This window comes from Martes martes, assembly GCF_963455335.1.
Source record: "Martes martes genome assembly, chromosome: 5".
NCBI lineage: Eukaryota > Metazoa > Chordata > Mammalia > Carnivora > Mustelidae > Martes > Martes martes.
The window spans coordinates 34,589,927-34,612,993 of NC_137892.1; the positions used below are offsets into that span (position 1 = coordinate 34,589,927).

The 23,067-nt window shown below is 38.5% G+C and overlaps 1 protein-coding gene across 3 annotated transcripts in view; it reads right to left on the reverse strand.

The window, feature by feature from the left end:
* Positions 1–23,067, reverse strand: part of CAMK4 (calcium/calmodulin dependent protein kinase IV) — a 227,537-nt gene that overhangs the window by 87,698 nt on the left and 116,772 nt on the right. For all 3 annotated transcript variants that reach the window (XM_080803344.1, XM_080803343.1, XM_080803342.1), the window contains exons 3-4: positions 11,768–11,830; positions 9,492–9,574 (exon numbers count right to left, since the gene is read on the reverse strand). In XM_080803344.1, coding sequence (XP_080659470.1) covers positions 9,492–9,574; positions 11,768–11,830 — 146 coding nt within the window. The remainder of the gene's footprint in view (positions 1–9,491; positions 9,575–11,767; positions 11,831–23,067) is intronic.

Below are 23,067 nucleotides of genomic sequence, written 5' to 3' on the forward strand. Positions count from 1 at the left end.
GTTCATCAGAGTGTTACAGAGTTAGGTTTCTGGAACCCATATATTCAACTTTTAAGTATTTTACCAATTGAGCTACCACCACCTAGGCCATTTATGGCTGACTTGAAAGGTCAGTCAACAACAGTGAACTTCTCAAGTTGAAAATGCAGGTTTATAATCTACAGCTAAGACTGCAAGTGAAGACATTACTGATCAAGCAAAGGAAAATGAAGTCTTGCAATCTTTTTCATGTGGGCATGGCTACAGTATGTGTGTTTGGCCAATGCCTTCTGCAGGTTATTGTGGGAAAATTCTTAGCCTTCTCAGTAGATTGTTGTTTCCATCACCCATAGGACCTAGCCCCAAGCCTTGCTCATAGTAGGCGGTCAGTAAATATTTGTAGAATCAATACTAACTGCCAACTGAATAGGTGCCAGAGAAATTTCAGACTGTGGACATGTGAGCAACTCCTTTGCCTGTGCTCCTTCTTATGGGGAACAGAGCACTGGACTGGGAAGTGATGCTCATTACAAGTCCACTGGCTATCAATCCAGAGGGAGAGCTACCATAGAAATGCTTTCCAAAGCAAAATGCAACAAGTAGAAAGGTTATTATTGTTGGTCTTAGGCATTCAGAGGGTTTCCTGGGTGGCACAGTTGGTTGGGCGACTGCCTTCAGCTCAGGTCGTGATCCCAGAGTCCTGGGATCGAGTCCCACATCAGGCTCCCAGCTCCATGGGGAGTCTGCTTCTCCCTCTGACCTCCCCTCTCATGCTCTCTCACTCTGTCTCTCTCTCAAATAAAGAAATAAAATAAAATAAAGGAATACATTCAGAGTTAGTAACTAGGTATTGTAATAACATGATCTTTTTAGAAACTTATTTTAAATAAAATCAAAATGATTCAAATTTAGCAAAATACAGCATTTCTCTCATGAGGCAACACATAATTTTTATGCAAAATTTAGCTGGAACTAAAAAAAAAAAAACAAGTTGCCATGTATGTAACACCAAGGGTTTAACAGCTTGACACAAAATATACTAATGTCTTCACCTTTTAGGAGCAATGAAATATTCAATCATTGCAAGGGTTTTAGAGCTGTAGAAATAGGATAATTTTGGTTGATATTTTTGGTTTTTATACTTAAACAAACTTATTGCTCTATTTCTCCTCAGATTTAGCAAACTAATTTCTTTTTCATGCTCTATAAAATAATAAGAAAGCGGTTACGATGTTACCAGCATCTTAAGATTGTTTTCAAAGGCCCAGGGCCATGACGTTTGTTGCTATGCAGCAAAATTTCTCATCATTCTACTGTGAACTGGGCTAGAAGACCCAGGGCTAAAAACAAAATCTCTCCTAGGATTTTTTAATCACAATAGGACCCAAAAAGCTATCCTGAGCTCTCTCTGACCTTTGCACAGGCCCCTCAGTCACTAACAGGCCTAATAGCCATCTGGAGATCTGGGAAGGAAATGTAATATACTGGGGATGTGTTCCCAGGCTGAGTCTCTGACTTCCACAGGCCTTTCCTCCTCAAAAAGTAAAAGGCAGAGCCTTTTACTGCCACTGCTGGGTGTGTGGGAGCGCATGCTCCTCTTCCCCACTGTCGGAACTGTTTTCCTTCTCATCATTTTAAAATTGCAGGGTGAAGAAGCACAGGCAATGCCTATTTCTCTCCATGGACCTGCTTGGAAATACGACTTTTGTGCATTTGTTGCTGTCACCTTAATTGCTGCAAATTGAATTGAACACATCTCCAGCCTGGCAGTTAGCACAAGCGATGATGCAGCTGAAGAGCTCTAATCTGATCATATCCTGAGGCCCTCAGATTTCCTGGCACGTAGATTAGGAGCTCTACTGCTCCCCCCATTAATGACAGCTTTTTCTCAAATGGAGGTACTATTAAATGACTGTAGGTTTTGTGAGAAAGACACTGGTCTGAAGACAATGTGTACCGAAAGATCAAATGACATAGGGTATAAGCCCCAGATAGGAGTTTCAGGAACCAAGTCTTAAGGGTTGCCAGTACATCAATCTGCTGTTATATATATGTTAAAGTGAATTCTGCGGTACCTTGTGTAAATCTATCAATCCTTTATAAGCTTCATTCACTGCCTTTTCACATTTCATTGATGGCATCTTAGTCTATACCGATGCTTTTTCTGAGAAGTCTCCTGAAGAGTGTTAAATTCATATTCTTAAAAAAATAGTTTCAAAGATACTATTTCAAAGACACTGTTAAATTTGAAAGCTAGGGAGAGAGTGAGGGAGTTGTGAGTGCTGGTCAGGGAGATGATGGTACAGGAAAAAGGGGAGGTCGAATCAAACTGTAGGCCTGGGAATGGGCCTAAGGGAGCCCTGGCCCAATTCTTTTATAATGTCAATGAAAAGCCTGACTCAAAGATGTAATATAAATCGTCCAAGAGCACAGAGTTTATTCAGTCATTCATTTGACAAAATATCTAGCAACTGCTTGCTTGCTTTCTAAAACAGCTTCTAAAGTGGAGACTAAGGTACTCATTTTTAATCCCGCCAAAGTGCTCCGTGTTTGTACATCCCTTTACACTTCCCACTACTCCTTAACTGCAAACTTCTGATTTCTCACTTAAAATTCAGCTCAAAGATTCTATTCCTCCCTGAAGCCATTTCTGTCTTGTAAGGCCCCCTGGCTTCACCACCCACCTTTATTCCCTTCTCACTACCACTACTACACTAACCAGAGCACATTGCGTTCACCTCCAAGGGGCTCCTGGTCTAGAAGAGGGAAAGTAAAAATGCGATATGGACCCTAAAACTATTTTTCAATACTATCATCATCTCCCAAAGGTGTGTTAGGGCTTGTAGAGGCAACTACAATATCACAAGACAAAAAATACATAAATAAATGAGGACAAGGAACTAAAAAAGAAATAAAAATAAGAATCAGTACACAAAAGACATATCATAAGGTACTTTGTATTTGCTAGAGGCTGGCCACAGATTTGGCATAAGTCTTCATGTGGGGATGATACATGCTATAACTGGGACATAAACATAGTCCTTTAGGCACAAAATCAGGGAGCCTGATTTTGATGTAGTCTTTCCTATTTGTTTGTTTGTTTTTACTTAGCATGATGTTTTTGAGGTTCATCCATATCAAAGAAACACTCCTTTTCATGGATGAATGGAATTGTACATTTTGTTTCTTCATTTGCCAGTTTATATACAGTTATTTTCTCCCCTGGAACACAGCCACTCTGTGTGCAGGCATCCACCCAAACCTGCTGTGCTGCCCCCCGTGGAATTTGTAGGGTGAAGGGAAATGACACAAACTTGGTGATGCCCATGATGCTTATTGTGCCGTGAGTAGTCAAGTCCTTCATTTCTGATCCAGGAGACTCATATCTTTTTCCAACACCCATGAAAGTGTAACAGGCCAACTTACTTACTAGTTTGTAAGTAGAGCAGAATTATCCCAGCCCCAACAGTAAGTCCTCTGACCTTGTTCTTCTTTTGCAACATTGTTGTGACTACTCTAGGTCCTTTGAGCCTTCTCTGTCTCTTGATTCTTTCTGCTTCTGAAGAAGAGAGAAACTTTTCTATTTTAAAGAAATCCCTTCATCTGATTCCAAATCTTATTCTGTCTTCCCTGGGATATTGTTCCAAATATAAGTCCTTCTCACATAGATTTTCCTACCTCTCCAGCTTGTGGGCTCCTTCCTACCAACAAATTAATGTGTTCCTAGTGTGGCAGCTTAAAATACTTAATAAGCCTCCAATTATCCTCTGTCTCCTACTACTACCTCACTTTTATGCTTCCCTTTATAGCCCAGCTTCTAGAAAGACTATAAATTTAGTCCAAATCAAAGTATACGTTTTCTTCACATATAGTCAGAAAAAACTGCATAAAGAGAAGATGTATTTAAGATTTCAATGGTTGAAAAACAATTATATACATATTAATAATTAAGTCAACACTCAAGTAAGATAAAATGTTACATTACTAATTTGAAGTTTTATTATTTTTTATTTTTTATTTTTTTTTAAGATTTATTTATTTGTCAGAGAGAGAGAGAGAGAGCGCGAGCACAGGCAGACAGAGTGGCAGAGGGAGAAGCAGGCTCCCTGCGGAGCAAGGAGCCCAACTCGATCCCAGGACGCTGGGATCATGACCTGAGCCGAAGGCAGCTGCTTAACCAACTGAGCCACCCAGGCGTCCCTGAAGTTTTATTTTTAAGTTAAGAGTGTTTGCATTTGCTTACATAGCAGCAGCATAACATGGTAGAATAATCATATGCTTTGGAGTCTGACATACTTGAGTCCAATCTCATTTAATTGTTGTTCTAGATCTGATCTAAGCCGAGTGACCTAACAGTAGTTAATGGACCTCTCTGATCCTCATGATTTGGTCTATAAAATGTATATATCAAAGCCTACCTTGTACATGTGTCGCTGTGAGGATTAAATGAGTTCATGGTTAGTAAAACACTCCGCCACTGCCAGGACCCATTAGGCTCTCAAAAATGGCCCTCATAGAAGTGAGTTGGGGGAAACTGGAGGGGGAGACAGACCATGAGAGACTGTGGACCCTGAGAAACAAACTGAGGGTTTTGGAGGGAAGGGGGGTGAGGGACTGGGTGAGCCTGGTGGTGGGTATTAAGGAGGACACATATTGCGTGGAGCACTGGGCGTGGTGCATAAACAATGAATGATGGAACACTGAAAAGAAATAAAATAAAATAAAATGGAAAAAAATGCCCTTGTTATAGTGACTAATTATCCTTCTTAGACAACTGGATTTCACAGATCTTAACTTAAACAAATACATCAGGACACCTGGGTGGCTCAGTTGGTTCAGCAACTGCCTTCAGCTCAGGTTATGATCCTGGAGTCCCAGGATTGAGTCCCATATCAGGCTCCCTTCTCAACGGGGAGTCTGCTTCTCCCTCTGACCCTCCCCCTCTTGTGTTTCCTCTCTCCAATAAATAAATAAAATCTTAAAAAAAAAAACAAGTACATCAATGACCAATTTTTGACACAAGAGTTTTTATAAATTCATATGTATTCTGAGTTTGGTTAATCTCAATACCAACCATGGCACAACTCTATGGAGACTGGGCAAGCAAAAACCCTAAGTTCTGTTTCTGGAATTTTTTCTAACGACAATGTCCTGAAAATTCTATTTCCACCAACAGTAAAAGCCGTGAAACGCTGAAGTAAAGATGACTATATGGACTGATATACTAGGACTCCATCAGGTGATTAATAGGCTAAATGCATAGTCCCCAAATGTAACCACTACTTCTCTTGCTCATTAACCACTTATAGTTTTCAAAAAGAATATTTTCAGTTTGGAAAACTGAAAAAAAAAGTTTTTAGTCAAATAGACATGAGTTTCAAGATTGACTCTATGACTTAATTTCTTCAGTTTATTCTCTTGAAAAAAAATAGAATAATACCTCAAAACACTTGAAGAGTGATTGAGTGGGGATACATATACAGCTTTGCATAGGACCAACAAATGCAGTATGGATTCTCCATAAAAAAACAATAGTTTACTTTCTTGGAAATGATTTGAAAGGGACTAACTGGATTTAATAAGAAAGACAGTGAGGTCACATGAGGAAGCAGAGCCAGACCAGAAGATAGTCTGACTTCCTGATTTGAGAAGATCATTTACCCTTCCTCATTCTCAGTTGCTATATTGTAAAGCAGGGACAATGCTTTTTCATCCTCTTACCCCAAAGGGTTGATATAAAAGAGGAAAACACACTAGTGTCTGGGAAAGACCTTTAAAACCAAATATATTGATTTTCTGTTCTCAGCAACAGTGAGGTAAATAAGCCTCCAGGAAAGAACAATGAAGATAAGCTAAATAACATATTTTTAAGAAATATATTTGAGGACATCAGAGAGTTCCCAAGGAGGTGAAGGCTTCAGGAGCCAAGATCCAGGAGAGAAGAAAAACCCAGTAAAGCAAACCTAACATCAGATGCCTCTGCTTTCCCTTTAAAGGCATTTACTGGTGCATTTACTGACTTGACATTAGTAGCTAACTGAAAAGATGAACAAAGCTTCTGGCCATCTCACAGGATGGAGGGAACAGAAGTTGGCATTTAGGGTCTGTCAAGAAAGGGGGCCCTGGAACAATCTCCTGACTTAAATTGGAACCCTTAAAGAGCAAAAACCTATGAGTAAGAGTTGACAAGAAATAGATCTGCCTTCAGGAAGCCCAGCTTTGAATCAACCCAATATCTGATTGGATTAAAGTGATCTGCTCCTTACCTTAACTGCCTGCAAAAGAAAATCTGCTTTTTTGTAAGTTTACAACATTTAAAGCCTCATATTCCAAAATCTTTTATACATAATGTTTGGCATTTGAACAAGCATAATCAGGCAAGTAAAAACCCAAGGAGAAAACAGAAAAAAGACAATTTAAAAATCCATAATATATTCTGATACTGGAGTCAGACAAAAATCAGGAGAAAAAATACCTCTTCAAAAATTTGGTCAGATGACTGTAAGGATACTGCTAAATTAGCTGCTTTAAGATATAATCATTTTCTGGAAAAAATTGAAAATTTACTCTTAAAGCAAACAACCTCACATTATGTCCACTTAAAAATACAATGTATTTCTAAGAATTATGAGGAGATTGAGAAGGATGAGACAGAAAACCTCTAGAGCTTTCTTTTTCCCATGATATCATAACTTCATAAAGGGCTTTTGGGGAGATTTTCTTGAACACAAAAAAATCACTGACTTTATTCCAAAAATTTTCATCAATTATCCTATGCAATTTACTATTTATATTCAACATAAAACAGCAGATTCCACTTGGATTTTTACTATGCTTAATTTTCTAGAAGCATCATGGAATAGAATTTTTGCTAATAAATATAACTTTTGACTATAATGGACTAACATAATTATTTCTTCATTAATTGCTCCATTAGTTCATTCATTAGAAACTATTAACATCATCATTAGAACAGGAATGAATTTTGATCATCACAATTAAATGAATTTGGTTTTGACCTAAGTATAGGAAAAGGAGACCATATTATGATTTTTAAGTCTCAAAAAAGAAAGCAATACATGAATAATAATGTAGGATATATTTTAGGCTTGGCACAGTTTTAAAGATGACTATAGAATTAAGTAACCCAATGGAGAAACCAAGTTCATCTCAGATATGGCAACAGAGATATGGACAACAACATTTGGCGGGGGGAAGAGTCTATGATCTAAGACTGCTAAGAATTTATAAGTGATTGAGTGCTTTACTGGCTATCTGCCATTCTTTAGATGTCTTCTGTTAAACCTGAATATTTCATTCATTTATCTCTGTAAAGGAAATTGATCAACAATATTTAGTTTTTTCAATTTTTTCTAGAGCTAAATTAACTCTATCCTATCACATCAATCAGACTACGAGATGAGAGAACCAAAATCTTTTCATGAAAAAAAGGTTGGAGAGGGACAGAGACTTGCTTCCAAAATAATTTGAACAATTAGAGGTAAGTAGGTAAATAGTAAGTGCTACTGGTAGATGATGGCATTAGTGTGACATTCCTGTCCCGCAGTTACTTAAAATTGGAGAACATGGTATTTCTCTCTGATAGACCATAATTAGCAGAGAAATGTTAGTTCTCCCTAGAGAGACCTCATGGCTCCAAAGGCAGCAAGATCTAACTATAAATTGACTCTGTTAATGTGTCTAAAGAAGAAATATGTTTATGAAAGAGTTAGCTATAGAAGTGTGGAAAAAGAAGCCATTTCCGGCCAATTCTGTTAACATTTAGAGCAGAAGAGTCTTCACTAAGCACGAGGGAATGTGATGATCTTAGAACAAGACTATTCTGGTGGGTCAGTGTCTCAGCTTCCTTAGCAGCATAGAACCACTTCAAATTCGTTCTGAGTTTCAGAGAAGTAAGCCAATAATCCTAGGTTAAGTATTTTCCCTTTAAATCAGGCTCTAGAATCATGAATCCAAATGACTATCAGCCAACTGCCACAAGAAGTATAAAGTCTTCAGGCTACTGATATTCACTTCCTAAAGCTGGTTCATTTATTTGTAAAGTATGAATAGAGTTAAAATGTTACAATTTTTCAAGTCTGATAATTCACATAACTTGTTCTAAGAAAATTTCAATGTTTATATGAGCAAAATTATGTATCTATTGAAGATATATATGTATTTCCAATCAAACTGGACCACTTTACTCCTTGCTCTCGGAAGATCCAAATCTGTACTGGGGAACATTAAAAACAGACAGAACCTTTGAAAACCAACATGAATACCTCTGGAAGCTCTTGAAGCAGGCAGCAAACTGAACCGGGTAGAGTTGGGGTGGGGAGGAAGGGTAGGAGAGCTCCTTTCCCAACACATTCTAACCCTATCCCCTGCAGATCTTTCTCCTGGGAGTCCATTCATGACAGTGATTGCTCATTCATCCAGCGAACACTTACTGAGAATTGACTGTGCTCCAGGCACTCAGGCTTTATCAGCAATTCCCTCAATTTTTTTCCTGTCTTTTCTCTGCACCCCACTCCTCTCTTAACCCATTCTTTTTTTTTTTTTTTAATTTTATTTATTTATTTGACAGACAGAGATCACAAGTAGGCAGAGAGGCAGGCAGAGAGAGAGGAAGGGAAGCAGGCTCCCCGCTGAGCAGAGAGCCTGATGCGGGGCTCAATCCCAGGACCCTGGGATCATGACCTGAGCCGAAAGCAGAGGCTTTAACCCACTGAGCCACCCAGGTGCCCCCTCTTAACCCATTCTTAAGCAACAAGAATTTTGTATCAATGCACAGCTTCTAACCATTTCCAATATATACCTACTTAGTCACTTTGCCTTCTTCCAATTCCATTATTTTTTGATTACTCCAACAAGCACAGCAAAGGGCTGTACTTAAAACTAAAAGGTTGTGTCTCTTGTACATATTGTTTGCCTATATTATGCTCTATCAAATTTTTAGACATAACTTCCTGCCAACCTCCAACTCTGCCTTGAGTGATGAGCATATGAACAGACAACTAAAACTGGCTGTCCCTGGAAATAACAGAACATTTTACTCTGCATCTGAGAACTCTAAACAGCCTAATAGAGAAAGTAGGCCTAGAAATAATTATTCGAAGAATATTGATTTTTATGAGCTTTTGAATCCTAACAGAGAACACTGTTACGTGTTTAACTTCCTATAATTTTCATCAAAATGCTACCATTTAGTTTAAATTTATAATGACTTCAGAAATCTGTTTTTATTAGGGAAGTTTATGTTTGCAAAAGTAAACTGATATTACTGTGTTTCTTTTTTTACTCACTAAGCAAGGCAAATTTTCACCTACCCACATCATAGCAAATAACATTCTCTTTCCGTTCTGTACTCCTGTTATGATTTATTTAGTAGAATTTATCAAGTAGCAGGATGTGTCATTATGAAAATCTTCAGGGGAAATTTCCCCTTGATACTCTTTGGTGCCTGGAAGCAAAACCTCTCTCTGGTTAGATTTCTAGGACCAACTCACCTGTCAAACAGTTCTCCTCCTGTGACCAGTTCTAGGACCAGACTGATTTCTGTAGGGCTTTCAAATATCTCTTTAAGTTTTATCTGGGGAAAGATATTAAAAAATAAATAATAAATTCCTTATTTTCAACTTTCTAGGAAAAACTAGTGCTATGACCAAAACAACACTCTTTGTAATAGTAATATATTGGATCATTGTCAATAAAGGTCCCACATTCTGTAACAAGAAGCCATCTGTCACTCTCTGGTTGTTTTTATCTGTTACCTCATTTCCTTAAAGGTCCTTTCGAGTTTTTATATTTTTCCTTTTGACAGTTGAAAGATACCTGCCTTAGAAACACTTCCCAATTTTGCCAAAACATCACAATTTCTCAATTTCTCCAGAACTAAAAAACAAAAGCAAGCAAACAAAACTTCTTGCACCATTTGAAAATGTCATGGTTCCTAGTGATGCAAATGCCTCTTTCTCCTGAAAGGGAACTTGGATTTGGGATCTGAGGCAGAATGGGACCAGGTTAAAGTCTGTCATGTCAATTTCATGTTGTGATTAATAAAAACATTTTCTTCTTCTTCAAAAAAAAAAGTCTGGGGCGCCTGGGTGGCTCAGTTTGTTAAGCGACTACCTTAGACTCAGGTCATGATCCTGGAGTCCTGGGATCGAGTCCCACATTGGACTCCCTGCTTGGCAGGGAGTCTGCTTCTCCCTCTGACCCTCCCCCGTTTCATGCTTTCTTTCTCTCTCTCTCTCTCAAATAAATAATTAAAATCTTAAAAAAAAAAGAAAAGAAAAAAAAAGGTCTGTACCGAAAGATATCTCTCAACAGGAAAAAAATTGCTGGCAGATAAAGAGATCCTCACAAAAGTACTGATGGCATTGATTTGACTGACTATAATAGGATTTCATCACATTCAGATAATCCATCCAATTCTGGATATTTTCCTCAGTATATAAGAGAATATAGTGACCAGCGCTGATCTACATTTAAGGAAAATTCCACACTGGCTTTTCGTTGAAAGCAAAAGATGGATAATGTAAAAGTGGTGATTGTATGTGGTAAATTTTGTTTATTGCTTACCCAAAGTTCCTTCCACCTACTTTATTACAAACAGATTTTGTTTAGGGAAGAAAGGTACCTAGCCTCAAATTACAGATCATGATTGGTCTAAGCCATTTATAACTTTGTTCCCTAATTTTCCAATCTCCATGCAGTGAAGAGCGGTGATCTTATGGTTAGTTCTGGCCAATAAATCTGAAGAGAATTCTGCTGCTGCTCTAAGTTCTGGAAAAGCCTCTCCTCTTCTCTTCATACTCTGTTGGTGTGGCCTTTCCAATTTTTTTCTCTCTAGAGTATAGGCCTGAAGACTTGTTAAGATTGTGGAGCAGCCATTTAGGACCATGAAGGGAAAGTGTGAGGATGGAAGACATCTAGGTCCTGAATGGCATCACTGAGGAGCTAAACCGATGCTAGCAACTGCCTGCCTTCCGATTATAACATAAAGAAAATATTTATTTAGACTACCATATTCAAGTTTTCTGTTACAGCTGCCTGCATTGCTAACCCATATTTAAGTTTTAAGCACTTTGCTTGGAGCCTAAGTAAGCATTGCAGGTTATTCATCCTCCTGGACACCACAGCTTTCTCAAAGAAATGAGTAAAATACTTTCTTTAAGTAGTTGGCTCAATTCAAGTTATGGCCTGGAAAATGATTTTGTCCTTTTCACTTCATTGGCTCAAGAAAGCTTTTTGCCAGACCTTTCTCTCAATGCCTTTGTCTGGACACAGCCTAGAGCAGAGCTTTTGAGGACATTTGATTTTTCCCATTCAAGTACATCATTTATGTGAATCTTCACATTGTTTCTGAAGTAGATACTCTCAAGGGAGACTGAAATGACTTTGGAAAGCAATGCATTTTCTTCACAGGCTTTTTCAGCAACGGCATATTAATAAGATAGGCACACAAAAGGAAAAGGCCAGTGTTTTATTAGAGTGAAACAAAACTCCTCAATTTTTAGTTATCCTTTTATGCATGAAAACAAAGATGGTATACATTGCTGATCTGTCCATTTTGAAATTCTTTTGCGTGGTATTATTTTTAAGATTTATTCAGCTAAAGAAATGAAAAATGTGGTTAGATGAGGACAGGAGGTAGGCCATGGTGGCTACCTATTGGTGGTAGAAATATCCCCTTCTTATTATCAGCACGGGCACCAAAGAACAAAAATCCCAGTCTGTAAATTTGAAGATTATTTGAAATAGTAGATTAAAAACCACTTACAATGTTTGGATGTGAGAGGCGAAGAAGAACTCCTATCTCAGTTCTCACAATTTTTTTGTCCACCTAGAAGGAAAACGAAAAAGAGAAACTGAAAGAAACTCCCACTTTAGAAATGCCTTAACTTTGGCAGAGAATCAGAACCAGCAATAACCACCTGCGTGAATCAGGTAATTGGCAGAGAGGCTTATTCTTAAGCTTTTTGTGTTTCTTTCCTACCCACACCCCACCCCCCGCCACCCCTTTTCACTTGTAAGTCTTTCTTCTCTGCTCCAGACATAAAGTCAAACTAGTTAAAAATGTGGATTCCAACTTGTCATATCTCTTGCATGGCCCTATTTCAAAAATCACTACCCACACCACTAAGGCACAAGTTCATCTCAACCTGTCTCCTCTCTTCTTTTTTTTATGAATCCCTGTCCCAAACCCATTGGAGCTGTCAGTCACTTCACTGCCTTTCTCACACAGAGGTGGACACATAACCCAGCCAAATCAATCAGAATTCTCTTCCTTGGGCACTGTGACTGAGTCAGGGCTATCTGCCAGACCCAAGTCATCCCAATCAGGATCCTCCCTAGAAATTGTGCTCAAATAACCAAGAAAAAGTTATTCTCTTTTTCTCTGAAATTGTGAGAGCAAGAGAGGATAGGGTCTGTCACTACCACTGACCATTTTTTATATTCTATTTAGTTTTTTTGGTTTGTTTTAAATTTTATTACTTTTTTTCAGTGTTCCAAAATTCACTGTCTATGCACCACACCCAGTGCTCCATGCAATCCGTGTCCTCCACAGTACCCACCAGCAGGCTTACCCAACACCCCACCCTCTCCCCTCCAAAACCCTCAGTTTGTTTCTCAGAGTCCACAGTCTCTCATGGTTTGTCTCCCCCTCCAATATTCCCCAACTTCCTTCTCCTCCCCATCTCCCAACGTCCTCCATGTTATTCCTTATGCTCCACAAGTAAGTGAACCCATATGATACTTGACTCTCTCTGCTTGACTTATTTCACTCAGCATAATCTCTATTTGTATCAAATGAAATCTTTGAATAAGAGAGGCATTGCTAGCATAGGCAGGTGACACTGACAGATCTCTTCCCAAGAGTTCTTCCCTCACACTCTAGTTCAGTTTCTGCAGATGGTTATGAAGAAAATTTGGATACAGATTATTTTTTAAATTATTATTTTTATTACTTTTTCCAGTTTTATTGAGGTATAATTAGTACCCAAAAAACCCACATATAATTAATGTATATAATTTGGTGAGTTTGGACATACGTATATGCTTATATTTTCATCACCACAATGTAATCAACATAACCTCCAAAAGTTTCTTGTGTCCTTTCATGTTGCACACACATGGGTGCATGCACACCATGTGTGTGTGTTTGTGGTAAGAACACTTAAAATGAGATCTAACCCCTTAAATATTTAAATGCACAAGACTTTATTGTTAACTATAGGAATTCTGTTGTATGACAGATCTCTGGCACTTACTCATCTTGTAAAACTGTAACTTTATATCCCTTGAACAACTCCCCATTGCCCCCTTCACTCTTCCACTGGTAACCATGATTCTATTGTTTACTTGTATGAGTTGGACTATTTGAGATGTCTCATATAAGAGGAATCATTCAGTGGATACAGGTAGTTTTTATCACAATATTCTCTTCATCTTAATAAAGATTTTCTCACAAGATAAATATATTTTTCATTATTGAATAATTTTTTAAAAACTTTTAAGAAAAAAAAAAAACCTGAGTGTTTCTTATTTAAGACTGTTAGCATCCAAAACTAATGTAACATTGTGCGTCAACGATACTTCAATAATAAAAATGTTTCAAAAATAGTCAAAAAGACTGTTAGTATTCAAATTTATCTTTCTCTCTACACATTTAGAGTTTATGTAATATAAGGTTTCCCCCTTGTTTTCATATATTTCTAATCAATATAAAATACATCATGAGATCCTTTAATTTTTTCATATGATGTATTTATATTAAAAAGCTTTTCTAATACAAATACACATTTTAAGTATTTATTTTTTTACCACATTATATCTCATATATTACATATTGGGATGTCTTTTTAAAATTTTTATTATGCTTTAATTCCTTGACAATTAATTTATCTGAACTCTGGAAATAGTGAAAACACATCAGATTATCTGAACTAGCAATCTTCTCATGTAGTTATTTGTTTTGAATTCAGAACTAATTTCTCTTTAATAAACAATTTTGAAAAGGATAATTATTTCTCCAGTGTACTCCAGATCAGTGGTTCTCAAAGTGTTACGGGAGAACCCTTTAGGGTCCCTGAGATTCTTGTGGGTCATATATGAGGCTCTCCCTTTCCCAGTTGCATATTTGAGTGAGTCTAGATTTTTATCTATAGTTGAAACAAAACAATGAATCGAATGCAGAAGCAGATGGGAATTAAACTGTCTCCTCTTTTTTTCTCTCAAACTATCACCCATTAAGCCAGATAGTAAAGAGATTTTTGAAATAATGCTACTCTTCTCATATTTTAATTTTGGAAAATACAGTTACCTTTCACAAAAATACTATTTATGTTAAAATGTAATGGGTTTATTATTGTTGTGCTTTTAATTAATAAATTACTATTTTTTTAAAAAAATATTTTATTTATTTATTTGACAGACAGGGATCACAAGTAGGCAGAGATGCAGGCAGAGAGAGAGGAGGAAGCAGGCTCCCCGCTGAGCAGAGAGCCCGATGCGGGGCTCAATCCCAGGACTCTGGGATCACGACCTGAGCTGAAAGCAGAGGCTTTAACCCACTGAGCTACCCAGGTGCCCCGCTTGAGAACTACTATTCCAGAATATTTGACATCATACAATTTAAAATAGAAAACAGATAGAAGAGAACAATAATTTAGTAATAATTTAAATGAAAGAAAAAATATAAACACAGTCTCCTCTCTCCTCTGTTGAAAGCTAGAGTCCCAGCTGAATGACGTGCAGGTCACAACTTCAGAGGAGGCTGAGAAGGGAGATGCAGGTAAGAATCTTAGAATAGGGATCTCAGAGAAAAATGGAGCACTAAAAACCAATCCAAAGAGAATAAACAGAGTGAAAAACCTGGACTACAAGTCAAAGTGATGTCAACCAAAGAAACCAAGAGCAGGTAAGGCTGAAAGGAAGAAGCTGACAAAAGAGAAGTGGACAGAAAAGTGAGTGTTATGCCAGGACAAAACAAGACTGAGGTCAGAAAGTCTTTCCCAGAGAGATAAACTGAGGGCCACTTGCTATCCTTCTGAAATGAAGTCTCAGGGTTCCTAGGTGGTCCTGTTTTGGAGAGTGGTTCCTCCATGGGTATCACATCTTGAAGGTCACACAGGTGTGTATCTTCACCGCCATATCATCTCACATCTTTCCAATCGTCCTCTTGTTCCAGAAACTAGTGTTTTATTCCGGCTTCTAACTCCCCCCTCCAAGCCCCTGGGAAGGCCAAGAGAGGTCCTGAACCCTGACCTTGCCACTGAGAATCAGTGATGTTTTTCTAGAAAATGCCTGTCAAGATCACCATAAAAGTCATTGGGCAGCTAGCTATCTGAACAGTCATTATTGTCACCTGAAATTAGCTTCCAAGTGCTACTATAATTAGTATCTTCAGAAGCATCAACAGATGGCTTTAACAAATCAATATTACAAAATTGAAACCTGTAAAATTACCTTCACTATTTATAAAATACCTTGAAGAATGGTAGTTTTTTGTTACTAATAATTCACAATTGTAAAATATATAACATACATTACTAAAATTCTGAGTTAGGAGATATATTTTAGCCCAGGTTCTCCAGCAAACAAATGTGAGGCAAGGATCAACATGCTGGTGTTTTATTTAGAAGGTGCAGTTAGAGCAGGGTCACAGGGAAGTCCAGCAAAGTTAGAGGTGACGCAACGTGGTCAGCACAATGGTTATTGTGTCACAATGAGTGGTAAAGAAACAGCAGGTCCTATGGGCAGTTGCATCCACCTGGCATAGAGTACTTGTCCAGAGGAACTGTACCAGGCCACTGTGCCTTGAAGAAGTTCATAAGAAAGGGGGAAAATTCCCCTTGCCTTGGAACTCACTTCTCCTGTTGCCCACAGGTGAAATGTGGCTCTACAGTGTTAACTTTTCCAGACTTTTAGGTTGCAAATCCAATCTCTTTGGAGCTGTGATGCCATATTCCTCCTCATGAGGTATGGTATCTCATCCAAATCCAGAAGTTGCTGGAAGGTTTAGAAGTTTCAGCTGTGTGTCTGGCTGGCCTAAATGCATGCAGTGGACAGTGGGCAATCAAGCTCTCCTGGGTCTAGAAGACTGGACGACAGAAGGAATCTGAAGAAGCCCAAAGGAGTTTGTTCAGTCACAGCGCCTTCCTGAGTTTTTATGTCATAAGGTAAGCCGGGTTGACAACCATGGGATTACAGTCCTGCCTCTCTAGTTTATTGCATTTTACTGCAAATCATTAAGAGCTTTATCTTCTACTTATATTGTTTTATTGTTCTAGTTGCCAATTTGAAATGGATTGGGCACATGGGGTTTTTCTTAAAACCTATTTTAGCTCCTCTATTTAAATTGCCCTAAATATTCAAAGAAATATCTCCTTTCATCCTCATAAAATCACCTTTGAAACATCCAATTTTAATGGCTTTTGAAATACTTTCAACATAAAATGCATTTCTGAAGATGATACATAAGAAAAAAATTAATAAAATATTTTCTTAAAGGTAGTTATTATACAGATGTATATAGTTTTAAAACTCCACAGAACTCAAGATTCCTTAATATTGAGAGAAATCCCAATTGTACTATCTTTCTCCATGGAGGGGAAAAAAGAAATGGATAAAATGCATTATTCTAGAGCAACATCAGAGAAAAAGGCTCCACCATTGGAATAGAGTTAATCAAGCATGGACGCTTCATTATGATATACAGCAGATACACTCCTGTGCTGGGGCTGAGAAGGTTGCAGAAAAGAAGGGAGAAGGGATTAAAAAATATATGAAAAATAAATAATGAGGATTTAGGGAAAGGAAAGGGAACCAGTTTCTGCACTATGAGAATGACGGATGGAGGCAGAGGTGGTAAAGGAATTGAGAAGAAGAGGATTTTTTTAACATCAGATTTCTGGTGGACTTGAGCCACTTGGGCATCTCAGATGTGGCCTGGATCTGGACTCTGGGATTTTAAATACTCTTGGTGAGTTGGGGTAACCTGGAGGAGTAGAGACTACTGCTCTACTTCCAGGATTCAGTCAAGTACGGTGGCATTTCCACATCAAATGCTCAGCTTCATCTCATGTTCTTTGTGGGGATTGAGACCATAAATCTTGTTTGTCTCTCTACTCTTTCTCCGGCTTCTTAGGCTCATTTGTGGTTTGAACAATGACTGGAGAACATGATGTGAAGTACAGAACTGTGCTCCTCAAACAATGTGTGGGCAAAGGCAAAATACAAATTATTAGTGAATAAATCAATCAGCAGACAAGTGTCTTTAAATGTTCACAACAGTTCTCTTCTGCATAGCTTCTGCTTAATTTATCATCCTGTTTTCTGACATATCAACAAGTATATGTTGGCACTAACATGCCTGGTGAAAAGACTTGACAGCTGGCACTTTGTTAAATTCAAGAATGACAGTTTTAGCCTACAAGGATTTAAAAGCTAAGAACTGCTGTTTGAACATGCAAAAATCAAATGTGATATATGGATAAAAATACTGAGGCTGGTATCTGCAGTAACTATGGAATTTTAACCAAGTTTGATTATTCCCTTTATATTTTTGACCTAATGGAAACCTGGACATCTCATGAACCTTATTCATCGTCTTCTCAAGTGGTGTCTTATTTTTGTCCAAATAGGAAATGAACCACAGGGCCTGGAAGGATAGGTGTTCTTCTTGTTCCCCATTGCTATATGTAAACAATTTCTCTTCCCTTGTCGCCCTAAAATCTCAGCTGCTTTGAAATGTCTGCCATCAGCCAACACGACTTGTAACCTTTTTTTTTGTTTGTTTGTTTTAGTCATCTTCCTATCTCATTATCCATCCCATTCTGAAGATTTTAGCATGTTTCAGCAACTTTCTCTCAACCACGGATCCTGTCATCATTCTTAACAACTTTAACTTTCATGTGAATGATCTTGTCAACATCCTTGCCTCTAGTTTCTTTGCCATTTCTTCAATTCCAACAATTTCTTCCTCCACTCTCCCTTAGTAACCCATTCCCGTGGTCATATCCCAGGCTTTATCATTACCATCAATTATACCACTTCAAAAACACTGATTTGAAACCTCATACTCTCTGCTTTCTACCTTCTGTCTTTTCAGTTCTTACATGGATATCACGGTTCATTAGTTGGAATAGTCCCCCAACTCCTTCACTCTTATCTTCATCTGTTGGACTTGCCAGGTAAAACCCTTAAATTGGCTAAACTCTATTGTTCTTTTGCTCCATGTCTGTGCCTGAACTGAAGTGTCTGAAATAAAATGTACGACAATTCACTGGTCCCATTTTTAATTTATAACCCCAAATCTCAAGGGACCCGCAGCTCCCCACTCTGCAACAGAACACTTTACACTTTCTTCTAACATCCAATACTCCCTCCTCCCTTCACTCTCCTATCACAGCCTTGCTTCTTTTTTTTTTTTTAAAGATTTTATTCCTTTATCTGACAGACATAGATCACAAGTAGGCAGAGAGGCAGGCAGAGAGAGAGAGGGGAGGAAGCAGGCTCCCCGCTGAGCAGAGAGCCCGATGTGGGGCTCGATCCCAGGACCCTGGGATCATGACCTGAGCCGAAGGCAGAGGCTTTAACCCACTGAGCCACCCAGGCGCCCCTCACAGCCTTGCTTCTAATCCACTGAAAAGGTATACACAATATAAAGAGAACACAATCTTCTCATCATCCAATCTATTAACCTATATACATCTGTATCAAATTAATTTCATCCATTTATTCCACAAACATTTGTGAGCACCCACTACATGTGGGTGTTATTCTGGGCATGAGGACACAGTGGTGAACAAAACAGATAAACTTCCTAGGAATTTTATGTTATAAAAAGCTCATGTTCTAGTGAAGATTTAAAAAAAGAAAGAAGGAAATAAAAGGTCCAGAGTTGATAAATACTAAGGAAGGAGAAAAAAAAAAAAGGTAAAGGGCATGCGGTGGTGAAGGGTGCTATTTGAGATGGATGGTTAGGAAAGTTCTCTCTGACAAAGTAACATGATACACAGCCATTTGGATTGGAAAGAGGAGTGTTTCAGACACAGTAACAGCAAACATAAAGGCCCTCAGTTATGAGCGACAGCAAAGAGGCCAGCTTAGCTAAAGCAAAGTGGCAGACGAGGAAAGTGGTAGATGATGAAGCTCCTCATGAACAGGAGTCAGCTTACAAAGAGTCATGTTGACCAAGTAAGAATTTGGTATTTTAGTATGAGAAAGGTCAGATAAAACTGGAAGGTTTTGAGAAAGAAAGGACATGATCTTAGTTAAGTTTTAAAAGAATACTCTAAGGGGAGCCTGTTTGGCTCAGTCGGTTAAGCATCTTATTTTTGATTTTGATTCAGGTCATGATCTTGGAACCTGCTTGAGATTTTCTCTCTCCCTCTTCTTCTGCCCCTCTCCCTACCATCTATTTAAAAAAAAAAAGGATGCTCTGAATCTTACAGAGGTGAAGATAATGGAAAGAGTAAAAGCAGGGACATGCAATAACACATTAGAGCATTTGTTCCAGTGAGAGATAATGGAGGTTTGGTAGTGATGATAGAGGTATGAAGCAGATGGATATTTTTAAGGAAAAGAAAATAGTATTTACAGGTGAACTGGCTATGGGATGTAAGAGAAAGAAAAATGTAAAAGTTGACTAGAAGTTTTTCAGCTTCAGAAATGTAAAGCATAAAATTGCCATTTACTGAGGTGGGAAAGATTAGAGGAGCAGGTTCCGAAAGATGCTAGTAACATTTTGGCCCTGCCCATTGTACTGAACTCACCTACCAGCTGCCCCCTTCCATTTTAGCTCACTAAGTATCTAGTTAATCTCTGGAGAAGCCAAAAATCTTTTCCATTCCTGGGCCTTTTCATTCTGTACTAGATAGGCTTCTGTCTTGAATTGTTCTTCACATTCTTTCTTCACATGAAAGAACACTGAATGTTCTTTCAGTGTAAGTTTGGACCCAGTAAAGAGGAGAATGGAAGGGGCAGCTGCACAGTGGAGGTGATGTTTCAGAGATGCAGGCAGTGATGAGCATTGGACATGATGGGGTGGGACAGGAAGGAGATATTAACTGTTGAGGAACCAATATCTTATTTTACATTTAACACTGACTAGCATAACGTCCACCTTGCTCTCATCAGTATGGGAAGACAAGCTCTAACCAAGCATGTCAATCAAATAAGCTTGGTTTTGAAAACTGTGAAACTCATTTTTTGATAGTTCTGTTAATAGCCACCCCCTGCTCCCTGCAGACTCTTAAGACACTGGCAGGACAGAAAGGAGAAAAGTAGAGCTTTCCAATGGAAGAGGAGCCCAAGGATTGGAGTAGAGTTTGGGCAAGATAAGAATGGCTCTGTGAAGTTCAAACCAGAAAGAAAGATGCTTATATTTCAGAATCTGAAATTTCTATAGTCAGACAGATTCAGAACAGGGCAGTGTCCTTCAAGGGAGGTACCTCTGCTCCCTCATTCCTACATTCTAAAATCTAAGCCTTTCTGCTCACAGATGCCAGAAATTCTTTCACAAGGAACAGCCTTTTATTTTACAGTGAATGAAGTAGGCTTAAAATACTCCTGGGAGAGATGACAAGCTGAACAAAGTTTATACAAAAGATTTGGCTCATGATAGACTCTCACTAGAAACAGATTTGGCTTAACAGAGAGAGAAAAGAATGGAGAAAACACCATATATAAAGTAGAAAGAACTTTACATCTTTCACTAACTCTTTTGCCATTATTCATCTTTGTATCTCTTCCTGAGATTATGAATATAGGGGGGTAACCCTGACTTAATATCTCTTATCCTTAAAAAGACCTCATCCCTCTCTCTGTGCCTCACCTCTCTTCCTGCTTTCAAAGCATTTTTCTACTTCCCTTCACAGAAAAACTCTCCAGAGTTGTCTCTGCCTTCTTTCTCCACTTCCTCCACCCACCTTGTATTTATCTCCACTTCCTCCACCCACCCCCTTGTATTTATCAGTGCAATCCAGCCTGGCTTCATCCCAAGACCTCCCCCAAACTGCTTGTGTAGAAAAAAATCAGTGGCCTCCCTGGAGGAGCACTTGAGAGTCAAATTACTCATCTTATCTTGTCAGGAGCATATGATATATTTGATCATCCCATTCTTCAAATAAAATTGATTATTCCATGTCACCATTCTGGTCTGGTTTTTCTTCTACCTTAAAGGCTGCAGAAGTATTGAAATACTTCCTAACTAACCTCTCTGCTTGGATTCTTACCCTTTACAATCATTCCCTCTGCACACAAGCCAAAGTGGTGTCTTTAAAATGTAAATCAGATCATGTCACTCTCCAACTCAAATGCTTTTATTGGCACCCATTGTGCTTAGAATAAATGCAAACTATTTACCATGGACCATAAAACTCTGGATGGTGTGGCCTCATCCTTTTGCTCTGATGTCATTTTTGTCTCTACACAGTCCCTTCAACCACTAGATCAGACTCCAAAGACTTTGTACTTGCTACTTTCTCTTACATAAGACCTTCTGACTTCTCAGAGAGTACTTGAGAGGCCTTCCCTGGACACTCCATCAAAAGTGACTACACAAACATTTATACATACACCATGAATTATATCACTCTTACCTCTCTGTAACACTTACAAATATCTATGTTGTCATTTAATTAATAATTCATTATTTGATTTTTCTACCAGAACACAAGCTCTATGACACCAAGTGTTTGGTCCATTTTCTGCACTTCAGTCTCCCCAGCGTTATTTATCAAAGCCTGGTACACAGTAATGTGTTGAATGAATGAGTGAATGAATGAATAATGAAGCTAGTGTCTGAATACAAGAGATGGGTGGTTCAAAGAAAAGATCCCTGGTTTCACAGCTTTGGTTAGTTGAGATTAGAATTGGTTAGTCTATTCTCTTGTCATTTGAATCTACAGGACATTTTTTGTTGTGTTATTGATACTAATGGAGCCTATCTTATGGGCAGAGCAAAGTACCCAATCTAGGGCCTGCATGGATAGTAGCTTGTGGTTCCCAAACTGTGAGCCACAAAGGATTTCTATACCATTTATTAGAGACTACATTCTTCCCAAGTAAATGAGGGATGTTCCAAGAAATAATAAGTAATAATAAAAACTTTGGTGGAGTCACTGACTTTCTAAACCCATTGCAGCAGATAGTGATGTTCCATGTCTGCTCCTCTCCCCCATCATAGAACATAGAGCCCTTCAAGCTGCCAAAAAGAACACCTGTTCTTCAAACAGAACATCTTGCCTTTATTTGTGTGATCAATGCTTTGTAAATAAACACGAGAGAAAAGATTAAAAGAAGAAATGATGAAAATCAGTAACTTGTAGCCACACAAGCTGGAATGTAATATGCACTCCTGAAGAAGGAGCTGGGGGGTCCTCAGGAAGCAGAGAAGTAGAGGGATGTGACTGCAAATTCTCTTTGTCTCTGTGCCTGCTGGGGCACAGTTCAGGAGGAAAGTTGTGCTGAGTCCCTACTCCCCCAGATTCCCTGATGAGGGCGTGTCAACACCACCACAGTCAGATCCTTGCAAAAGAGAAGATGAAATCCTATGATTAAAAAAGGAATGGAATGTCAGCCTCCCAAATTTTCTTTTTGGGGGCATGTTGCCAGGGCTGGAAGAAAATAAAGAGGTAATATAAATTTTTAGAGAGTATCATAGCCACATTAAAAAAATGTGAACTATAAAACAGAAGAGTGAGGAACATACCCACCATTGTAGCCATTAGCATTTTGGTTCATTTTCTTTTAAATTTCAAACTCTGTTTCTTTACATACTTCAAATATGGAGAGTTTTGTTTCTTACAATTTTTGTGAAAAATAACATAATATTTTATGGATATCTAACATTCACAAGCAGAATATAAAACAGTTTCCTAGCGCTCCAGTGTCATCAATGACTACTTTTTTTTTTTTAAGATTTTATTTATTTATTTGACAGACAGAGATCACAAGTAGGCAGAGATGCAGACAGAGAGAGGAGGAAGCAGGCCCCCCGCTGAGCAGAGAGCCCGATACGGGGCTCGATCCCAGGCCCCCGGGATCATGACCTGAGCCGAAGGCAGAGGCTTC